This window comes from Abramis brama, assembly GCF_963993115.1.
Source record: "Abramis brama genome assembly, chromosome: 24".
In the NCBI taxonomy this organism is placed as follows: Eukaryota; Metazoa; Chordata; class Actinopteri; order Cypriniformes; family Leuciscidae; genus Abramis; species Abramis brama.
The window spans coordinates 16421526-16433530 of NC_139986.1; the positions used below are offsets into that span (position 1 = coordinate 16421526).

The 12005-nt window shown below is 38.5% G+C and overlaps 1 protein-coding gene across 1 annotated transcript in view; it reads left to right on the forward strand.

Moving 5' to 3' along the window:
- The first annotated feature begins 523 nt into the window (after positions 1 to 523).
- prex2 (phosphatidylinositol-3,4,5-trisphosphate-dependent Rac exchange factor 2) overlaps positions 524 to 12005 on the forward strand; it is a 136788-nt gene continuing 125306 nt past the window's right edge. The window contains exon 1 of the mRNA XM_084102368.1: positions 524 to 1007. Within this exon, the coding sequence (XP_083958494.1) occupies positions 870 to 1007 (138 nt within the window). The 5' untranslated portion in view covers positions 524 to 869. The remainder of the gene's footprint in view (positions 1008 to 12005) is intronic.

Below are 12005 nucleotides of genomic sequence, written 5' to 3' on the forward strand. Positions count from 1 at the left end.
GAAGAATTGTGGGAACATATCTGATGATACTCATAAAGTCTTCTTTCTAACTTTAATCTCACTTTTCAATTATTTTAGGGAAAGACGGATTCATTGATGCATGCCATGTTTGACACTTTTATGGTTTATGTTAAGGTAAAAAATAACTTTTTTTTCCCAAGTAAAGACAATACAGTCAACTGAAAACAATAGAGAAGCAAATGCTGAATATTTTATATATTAAAAACATTTATTTAAAAAATGATTTGCTAATATTAAGAATTACATTATGATAGAGATGTGACAATTATTAACAATTCATAAAAAATAAGTCTCACAATTATTTAGTATTACAGTGGAAAAAACATTCCAACGCTGTGCATCTGTGAAACGTTTTAAACATGTTCTTGCTCTTACACAACTAACATAACTCTTCTCTTTAGTGACATTAATTTTCAAAGTAATGTAACTTATATTGGAGTCTGGGAAAGTCTTGCATTTGTAATTACCCCCAATGTCATCAACATTTCCCCACTGTGCTGGCACGAATTCCCAGCCATTTATTTCCTGTCCTTTTCATGCTGGAGGGAGGCTGGATTTAGGATGAAGGTCTTGGGAGTCACATGGACCAAAGTTTTTGATTGATGTCCAAAAGCCATTACTACACTTTTCTCAGGCGTGTAGACTAGAGTAGTGCTGAACTTTGATGCTGCTTCTGAATGCAGCCGGTTCGTAGATTGTTTTTGAATTGCGTTCATTTGTTCTGGTGAATTTGTCCGCTCCTTTTTTTTTTTTTTAATCATGTTTCAAACCTCCTCCAGCCGGTGTCAGCTCGTTTAAACTTCTCCTATTGAACTTCTCCTCTGAAGACTCTTAAGAATACCATCGAAATGACTGAGGAAAGCAAAGCCGAACACAGAGCCGAAAGTGGTAAAGATTTAGAGAAGCAGCTTCGTTTGAGAGTTTGTGTTTTGAACGAACTTCTGAAGACCGAACGGGATTATGTCGGGACGCTGGAGTTTCTCTCGGTAAGTGCGACCTGGTTAATTGTTTCATTAGCTAATATATTATTATTATGTATATGTAGCCTATTTATATCTATCCCATATATGCGGCGTGCCACGCGACAAAGTTGAACGCTCCCGTTATAATCAAATAAACGCAGCCTACTGCAAGCGCGCGCATCATCGTTGAGTCCTGAACTGCGCGTGAACATTCAGTGAGTTCATGCTGAACGGTGTGATGTTAAACTAGGCTATGTAAACTTGCAGCGTATAGCCTACAGACTAACAAATTGCAATGGAAGCAATTTGCGAATTATGCAGCGATATTGAGGTGGTCGACTCGACTATAAGGTGTTTCAGGACACCGCCACAGTCTGTTAATATCGTGTCGCACAACGCAAATTACCATTTGCCTCTTCTAGCACAGTAACAGTTGGCTAAACGACAGTTATTTAAAATATTTTTTAAACATAGAACTAACATTTTTTTTGTTATATTGAAACGAAAGCGTGCGAGCAGCGTAGGCCTGTTGCTATGGTTATACCCATCAGTTTTAGCGTCTTTGTCTGAAGATGAAAATACTTTTTTTTTTATCGCTGTTGAAACTTTTAAATCTCGTTTTAAACATATGTATGCTTATTTGCAAAAATATGTGCTTTAAAGGGGTTCATCATTTGGACGAGTGGCCAGACACCCAGGACACCTGTAAAATTCTCAAAATTCTTGTTTTGTTGTCGCGTTGCTCGTTTACAGTGCAGATGGGCTGAACTGAACGCGTCTGTTTGGTCAACCCAGTGTGCTTGGACTTGGAGTGAATGCGCAGCAACAGAGGTCTTGCGGTGAACCTCAAAACCCAGACCGTGCCATGCCTGTCAATCCCGCTGATCGATTTGGTTTGAAGCTCTAATTAAGAAGAAAAGCCCAGAGTAATTTGTCTCAATTTAATGTGTGCTTCTTGTTTTTTTTTCTGCATTGGAGAGCTTCTCTCCAATTCCTGTTGACCCGCAGTCAATGTTTGGATTACAGAGAAAAAAGTTTGTTGCTTAGAGGTTTTATTCTAGCTCAGGAGACTAGCTCTCAGTTGCCTTTTTTAACGTATCCATTTCGCCTCAGATGTTTCTCCTAAAATTAATATAGACACAAATGTTGACATACAGTAAGCATATACTGTGGACAGCATAGTTTGGATAATTTGGTCTTGGAAGAATATGAGAAATGTTTTCGTGACATCTCTGAGTTTTGGCAAAGTCTATAAGACAAGTCATATCACTCGGCGGCCATCTTTGAAATGCCTCTTGGATTTGCAAGTGCAGCTCTTATCTCTTTGAATTGGGAAACATCAAATTCTCCAAAACTGTTCGCCAAGGTTTTGAATAAATTTTAAACATTTGACTGAACTTAAAAACACTTATTGGAACCGGAGCTTCTAGGGCCAGTTCAAGCCGCAGTCACACTAGACTTTGAGCATACGAAATTTCGTCGTGATATGATGTCACGCTCTGCAGCATCTTTTTTATAAACATGAATTCAACATATAACTAATAGTAACACACTCAAAATGTAAATAAAAAACAAAAAACAATTACACTCTTAAGAAAAATGGTTCTAAACAGTACCAAATTAGGGTTCTTCGGCATTTAACAATAGCAGAACCCTTTTTGGTGCTAATTAGAACCCTTTTTATAAGGTTCCATAAAGAACCATGCTTTGAAAGTGCTATATAGACCTTATGTAGCCCCGCCCCTTTTCAGCGCTGCGCTCGTTGTCTTTTGACTTCCGGTCTGTATTTTCACAGCGATCTTGCATATTTATGAATGAACGGCTTGTTTTAAAATCTTCCCGGTCTGCTGACATATGTTAAGACATCTGCTTTAAACATTACAATCCTCATGATAACTTTCGTTAACTTTACATTAAGTAAATCTACTTCAAAAGCTAATTACTCCTGGACAGCAATACCATAGAAATATACAGAGCAAATGCAAAAACGGAAGTTCAAAGACAATATTCTAAAGATGGCGGCGCCCTCGTTTCTCTGGCGCATAAGGTCTATAGAACCTTAATGGTGTTATAAATAACCTTTTCAACATTTTCATTACTATTAGTATATTATCTTCATATTAGTAATATCATTTTTTATAAATTATTTCTTAATATTGTTTTTGTTTTTAGCCCTCTGTCTGCCTGGTCTTATATCTTGTTGCCTCTATTTGGGTTTTACATTTTTTTTTAAAACAGCATGTTCTTGTTCATGTACATTTTTTATTTACATGGCAGATTGTAGCAAAATGACTGTGCTCTATTAACAGATGTTAGCTGAATACATTAATAAATAACAATTGACATTGAACACGATATAGATGTAATGAAGACCAAGTTTCAGTGAAATATCTTCACAATCCCCTATGATGTCTTTACGTCCTTCATTATGTGTGTATTCTGAGTGGCAGTTTCTCTCTGCAGATGATGAGGTTATGATACGTGACAGCATCTGAAATACACAATTGAGTTTAGTTACATTGATCATGTAAAAACAATTATGTTCATGAAGGCCAAAATTAGCAAAAATGGACAGAATGAGCCCTTTACCATGTTAAAAGGAAAAAGTGATAAAAAGTCATGGTATAGCTTGAGTGTTTTTTTTTTTGTGGCGGTATGTTTAGGCATAAAGTCATAATTTAAAAAAAATCTAACAATATGGATAATAAATTCCATATCTCTGTTACTTACGTTGTGGAGAAGAGAAGATGAGTATATCCTTATCTGAACAGAGCTGCTCACACTACATGTTCTGTTAAACTAAAAGAGAAAAAGACATGATTGTTAGAAATGATTGCTACAATTTTTAAAGTTATAATTTATAGACATTTTAAGAAAGAAATCATTTACCTGTTGTGAGTATGTTGACAGTCAGTAACTGTAGTTGTATAGCTGAGCTCCAGAAAATCAGTAATAAGGAGGCTTTGACAGTTACAGATTTGAAAAACAAAAAGGCGGGAATAAAGAACCCTAAACTCTAACACAAAGAACCATTTCAGCATATAAAAGGTTCTTCGGGACGATACGGTACTAAATAGAACTGTTACTACGTGTAAAGTACCTTTAAAGAACCATATTTTTTTAGAGTGTACTCGACTTTACTGCAAAGATATAGTTTGTTTAATTCAGCCAAGAGATTATGCCTTGATGTATCGATCTTCTACTGGTCACACGTCTTCACTTGATGCGAATTCACAGCTCAGAGTTCACCAAACTTAAACTTTGGAACACAGCGGAATGCAAAACTTTTCGCATGAGTTTGTGTATCCGGTCTGGCGCATTCAAATGTGTTTGAATGGAAGTCATTAGAACGAAAAGTGCAGTGTTACCTCCCCTTCACACAGAACTCGTTTTTGCTGTTAAAAATGCGAGACGCTGGTCATTGGAACGGAAAAAAAGTGCAAGGTCTAGAGACACGTTTTTTTAAAAGTTGAACTAGGAGACCCTGCAAAAGACCAGGACCCGAGCGCAACGGTTAAAGACGTCTGTCTAGCACGTGTTGACATTGAAAAACAATGGAAAAGTAGCGCAGTGGAATGGAAAAACGCGTTCTGTGTGAACTGCCCCTAACGGCAGCTGCAGTGACGCAATGACTTTACCAATCGGTGATTGGCTCTTATTTAGAAGGCGGGACTTATTCCGCCACATTGCATGTTGCACTTTCTCCCATTCATAGTAAAGGCTGATTTACACTTCTGTGTCGGACCTACGGCGTAGCCTCTACGCCATAGGCTACGCGTCGGTTTTCATTTATACTTCTGCATCGTTGTCCACGTCAATGTGCAATTACACATGCTGACTGCTAGTAGGCAGTGTCTACAGGCATGTTGATGGTGCAACCCACAATATCAAGGCAAAAGCTGAAGAAGAAGCAGCTTGTTGTGTACGTTGTCGGAAAAGCAGCAGCAGTGATGGAGGCAAATAGACAGCAACTTTTGTTGCAGCTTGTTTCAGACATTGTTGAGAACTTTTTCTTAAGGTTGCACATGAGAGATCATTGGGTCTTTTTCTCAGGATAAATATCTGAGAAGTAGATGACTTGAGCAAAAGTCTCAATTTGCTGTTTTTGCTGTAGGAGAAACAACAGATATCAACACTGAAACTTGCATATGAAAAATAAGATAATCTCCATTATAATCTCCATACTGTCTCTATGAGGGATGCATCTGTCCATGATTTGCTAAGGCTCAGTGAGCAGGGTAGGTACATGCTTTTGAGTCTGAGCCAAGAACTGAGGCAGAGCAGGAGGATTGAAAGTGAAGGCAAACTGTGGGACTGTACCAACTAATATCATTTCTGCCTCTGCTGGAGGAATAGAATACTGTGAGCTCTTTGGCCTAGCAGGGGAATCGAAGGCAGGAAGGAAAGGAAAGGATTTTTCTGTTTGTGTAATGCATAATTTTTCAGGCACATAAGCAAAACATGTTTCATTAAGGAAATAAGTGACTAATCACTTATTCAATCAAGTTTGAAGCTAAATATAGATCTAAAATTGAATAGAGCAAAGAGAGCATGAAATGCGCTTCGAGTTTTCTGAAGTCTGAAATGATTTGTCTAAATGAACAACCAGATGATACTGTACATGTTGTGGTTGATATCCATATCTTGAGGTTCTTCTGAAGACCTATGGAGTTAGGTGACAGTTCAAGGCACTATGTGTGTTGTAGTGACCCGTTTCCCACCTTTCATGCACATTCACATGCTCACATTTGTTGATTAAAACAAAATGCAAACACTATATTCAGACCGTTTCTATCCATTTAAATTAAGCATTAGCCTGTGGAGAATGTCATATTTGGTATTAGGTGACCTCCAGAAATTATGTTTTATTAACAAAGTTCGGGAGGAACACGTTCAAATTGCCTTACCAATCTGCAAAAATGAGGCCTATAAATATATGCAGAGCCAACTCACCTATGTTCATTGACAGTTTTCTGCATCCCACCACCACCTCGTCTCCTCACACTCGCCCGGTTACTATCCTAACCAGAGATACGGGTGGAGTACTCTGGGTTTGGGCCAAAATTCCGAGCTTGGAGTCCTCCCCTCGGACAGCACGCCAAATACGCATACCTCTTATTCCATCTGATTATTTGTAAGTGTGAACTCGTGAATAATGAATTATATTTATTTTATTAACCAGGTCAGATGACGGATCACTCGGACCACATTTGGATATAGTCTAGTGTTGTCAAAAGACCCGGTACTTCGGTACCAAGTCGGTACTAATTTTTTTTTAAACGTCACGGTACCAGGTTTTCTCAAACCCGGTACTTGATGCGCGTGCATGCCTGAAGCGCGTGCAGTTGCGTCCTCTTCATAAAAGCGCTGATGGCGATCGGCGGTGCTGCTGCTGATGTGGTGCTGATGTTTTTGCGCGTGCAGATACGTTATTTCAAATGGCGCGCGGCAAGCGCACTCATAATAGAAGCGGCGCGCTGGCTTTTCCATGCGCGTTCATGGATGCATAGCAACGACAGACGCCACGGGAGTACAAACGCTTGTGCGAACTGCGCTCTCCATGACGACGAGGAAGTGTGACATAGGCCTATTAATTGATTTCTAGCCCTTGCATTAGCTTTACTACTAGATATATTTATGGAGATGAGAAATAAAAAGCCGTCATTAATATCAGTCCGTCAGAAAAGCAGTTCTAGTCTTATTCTTGGCTGGATAACTCTTAGCAGGTTTAAAAAGCCCTTTTAAAGTTAAATATGAATACAGTTTTGGATTAAATAAAAGTATAGTCAAGTCAAATAAAACATATTTTATCTCCTGTATAGTTTGGTAATGCTACAATAAGATACCATTCATTAACATCACTTAATGCGTTATCTAACATAACACATTGAGTGAACAATATATTTTTACAACATTAATTAATGTTTGTGAATGTTATTTAATACAAACACTTGATTGGTCATGTTTGTTCACTTCATTCATTGTGCATTAAATAATGTTAACAGAAATAATGTTAACTTTTGATTTTAAAAATGTATTTTTAAATTAACCCCTAAAGGAGAATAATTGCGACAGTATATAACTATTGTTTTTTTGTTAGGTCATTTTATCTAATGTTATCTAACAAATGGAATCTTATTGTAAAGTGTTTTTAATACTACAGTTTCCATCTTTGTAACTGTGATATACACTTTAATATAATTATGTAAATTTAATCTAAATTAAGCTTTGGTACCGAAATTGGTACCGAGAACCGTGGATTTTCACTGGTATCGGTACCGAATACTGAAATTTTGGTACCGTGACAACACTAATATAGTCAAATGACAACTATTTTTCATTTGTATCCAGTATTTTCAGTCACTTATTTCCATTTGGGAATGAGTTTATGAGAATATGTTCTGAGACTCCTTGCCATGTTATAATTGACAGTTAATTGTACAAGTTTTGAGCAACCTCAGACAACTCACTTTAAAGGTTCCAGTTTACTTCGATTATTCCCAATTGGGTTGCAGTTCCGGCCAAACATTTCAGTTTGTTTTATTGCCAGCGCTAAACATAATGTCTTCATTCTAACAGAAGTGGAAAAAAGTGAGTTGAAGATGAAAGCTTGCCGTGGTACCCCCGAGTGTGATTAGGAGGTCAAGGAGGGAACTTTATCAATCCAAGTCACTGGGAAATATCACCCACATGCTCTCAAGGATCAAAGCCTCCATGGGTGCCGCTGCAGGTCTGTGACTGATCACTTTCAACCGATCATCTTCCGCATGTGCCTTAAGCAGAATTCCTGAATGTCTGGACAAAAAAAAGGAAGAGTTTTAGGCTCGGGAGGCTAAAGGAAGCTTGTGCAGAAGTGAAGTTATACGATAACAACAGTCCACTGTAGAGGACAATGGATATCTGGGGTGGTGTTTCATGGCCTGGAGGGCCCAGAGGACCGGTACCATGCTAAACAGAGGGCATTTTGTGTTTGTGAGAATTAGATGAAGGGGGTCGCTTCCAGACAATGTGGCTCCCCGGTGGAACCAGCCTTAAGGTATTGCCAGGAGAGGGACTGTGACGTGAGAGCCTGGGCTCTCTGCCCTCTGTTGTAAAGTACATTTCCTGGTGGAGGAATTCTGGAGAGGTTAGAAGAAATTCGGAAACAATGGCGGACAAGTTGCCTTGTTTGAATCCAGGGGAGGGTTGGCTAGTTCGGGTTACCTTAGCCTGTGTAAGAAAAAATGACGTGGACGTCAAAGATCTCAAAAATGAAGTTTATTACAGCACAGCAGTGGCAAGGTACACGAAGCACCTTGGGTTCACCGGTGTCAGAATGAACCCAGAACATCCAAAACTTAAACCTTTAATCCTGCATGCACACTGGTTACAGCTCCCATTCAATTGGGCAGAATTATCAAAGAGACTCTTCTAAAATTTGGCAATATGATATATAAACATTTTCTTGGGTGTGGATGAGAAGACATTCAAGAACCATCACAGCCAGCAGGAGTGTCCTAAAGCGATCATCAAGTTATCTGCAATTCGACGTTTAAACGGAACACTTAACATAATGCATTGGCAAATAATAAGAAAGATACATACACATACAGCCGTTTTAAAGGTTACATTCTAACCTTTATCTTACTATATCTAAGTCTCCATCATGCATTTGTTTTGCAAAAATCTTGTCTTTCTTCAAGGCCTTGTTGGGCTTTCAAAATGTGTATCAGTGATGTTAGCATATTGTTTGGTTTTGATAATTCAAACAATCAACAATCAATAGACAATAATGTGCATGTCTGTGTCTGGTTTTTCATTTTGTCATGTGTATTGTGTCCATTTTGTCAGTGTGGACATCCTTTATCCACTTGTTTTCCCTCTATGTGGAAAGACTGCTGTCCGTAGTCTCTGAAATGTTTTTTTTCTTCTGAAATCTCCTCATGTTTCACTTCTCATTGTCCATTCTTTTCCACTTGGACCATAATTCCTTCTAGAAGATGCAGTCACTGGTGTTGTTCGAGTCTGTGCCTCTTCATCAGTTCCATCCATCCCATGGTGGGTCTCAGGGTTTCTAGGTCTTTTAGGCCTGGAGTTCTGGATCTTGCAGGTCTGGAAATCTCTGTATTCTGTTCTTTTTTTTGAGAAAATCCCCTGGCTCCACTGGTTCTACTTCCTTCTCGTCCTTCAAACGACTAGATCATCTTTCTCCAGGAGGTTACACGTTTCAGACAAACATTTTGATGCTTATATCTGAAACAGTAATCAAAAAGAAGAGGTTGCCCCCTTTTCACATTCAAAACATTAAAGTCACAGGTTTAATCAAATGAACATCAAACATCAGTAATGTCTTAAAAATTCATTTCAAAATGAATGTCATTAAAACATTTATTATAAATTACAACTACATAGCAATGCTAATAAAACATATTTCATTAAGAATCACTCCCCTTTTGATAGTAACCCTTTTCCTAAAATGTGTAACTATCGTAAAACCAATTCTAATTTGCATCAGCATTTGCTTTTGACTGAGCTACAGTCATGTTGCTGGTGCAGTGATATGTTTGATGTAAATGGCTTCTTCTTTATTTCCTTTCAACAGTGCCAACTGGGTTTCTAAATTACTTATTTTCTTAAGCAAATCACGATATAGCCCATCTTTCTTTTGTGTGAAAAGTGACACTGTCTTGCCTTGTGTCCCATCTTTCCACAAGCAAAACAATCAACTTCCTGATCTTTTCTTCTTTCCATATCATTTCACTAGCCTGGTAGTTATTATTATGACCGCCGCTAGCGTAGCTAGCGAAAGCGGTCATATAGGGATTGTCAAAGTTTTTTTTTTTTTTTTTTTTTCGTCATCTACTGAATTTTTCGTCAACGATACCAGGGACACCGAAACACGGGGGAACATGAAATTTGGTGGGCATGTAGCCCCACTAGACTTTTACGGAAAAATTTCGTTTGGTCCCCGGGGGCCACTCCCCCCCCGCGCCGGGCCCCCCCAAACCCAAAAAATGCAGTTTTTCCTAAATAACTACCTGAACCGTGGCACCGAGGATGAAGAAATTTTTAGGGTATGTTGGTCTTAAGGGCCCACATCAACCTAACCCATAATCACTCATTTGTGATTTGCGCCCCTCCCATAAAAAATGAAAATGCAATATTATTCTGCTTTAATCGCCCCTATCTTCAGTTGAGATGTTCAGAACTGCACCATATTTCATGTGTATGATTAACTTGACATCCTCTGGGGGTATGCTAAGTTTCGTAGAATTTCATCCATGGGGGGGGTATAAAATAAATTCATTTATGTGCACATTTAGTGACTGTACACTCATCGGCCTGTAGATGGTGGTGTTGAGCGAAGGGTTGCTGGTTTAGGATGATACTGTCACACACACACATGCAGGAATACAAACAAACGCAAGCATGCACACACACTGACATCCACACGCACAGACACACACCCATACACACACCTACAAATCCACATGCACAGACACACACACACAAACACACACGCGCACACACATGTACGCACGCATACATACACGCACAGACACACACACACACACACACAGACAGACATGCACATACTACTACTTTTTTTAGGTAGGCCTATATACATAAACACGCAATACAGCCAAATTGCTCCACGTCATTTATTTTTGTGGAAAGCCAGTGCAGGCCTGAGCGGCGGTCATATTTTGTACCGCCATGCGGTACATCTAGTTATTATTATATTAATTACCCAAAAACTGAGATGCTCATTTTCAGCCTCCAACTCATCTACTCTCCTCCTAATTACTATACAAAGCACAAACAGCTTGAAGCGCATTAGCGTTTTTTCCTTTTTTGTTTGCTAGGCATTTTGGGATAATTTTCAAACTTAGAGATAGCCCACTTATATGGTTAATCAACAATATTCTCTATTCCATCAAACAATTCCTGAGAACCATGTTTAGCGATGTATTTCACAATAATTTCTTCCATTTTCAAAAGTCTTATCGGGCTTTAAAAGTATCTTGTGATCTAATAGTTATTCGCAACGTCTGATTTAAATGACTACACATTTTCTAGTTGCCTTAAGATATCCATTAGTCTAATTATTCACAGCTCCAGTAGCCTACTTCAGACGCAAATGAACAAAATAGCCACACTACCGAGGCTTCTAAACTTAACCACGGCCACAGTCGGTCGGGCAAAACCACACTGCTTCGGGTTCTTGTTTTAAACTTCACAGAGTCACGGCGCTTCGGACTCATTAGCCTACACTATAACACACAATAGTTGTGAAATAATTGTTTGACCACACTGCGTCGGGTCTATTCAGTTACTTTAGAATTTCCTCAGAGCTATTACAACTTTCACAATCAGTTTCAAGTACGTTAGAAACATACACATTTGTTTCTGTTACTTTAGAAACAACCAATCTAATATAACTCTGCCACCACACTACTTCGGGCTGATTCAATTACTTTAGAATCTTAACAGAATTATAAGAGACCAACACCAAGTTTCAGTTACTTTAGAAACTTTACATGTAAGCACTTTGTTTCAGTTACTTTAGACACAACAATTCCAATACAACTCTGCCACCACACTGCTTCAGGCTAATTCAGTTCCGTTAGAATCTTAAACAAAATTGTATGGAATAGGCTTAACAACTCCTCCTATAACACCCAATAGTTGTGAAATAATTCTGTGACCACACTGCGTCGGGGTCTATTCAGTTTCCTCAGAACTATAACAACTTTCACAATCAGTTTCAAGTACGTTAGAAGCATTCACATTTGTTTCAGTTACTTTAGAAACAACCAATCTAATATAACTCTGCCACCACACTACTTCGGGCTGATTCAGTTCCGTTAGAATCTTAAACAAAATTGTACGAAATAGGTTTAACAACTCCTCCTGCTAATACTGAATAAACCAAATTCTCTTCTGTCCTTAAAATTTTACGTTTCCTGACAAAAACCAGCATAAATGAAAGAAAACAGCTTTTCTCTTACCTTTCCTCACTTTTTGTTGGAAATTCCTCGA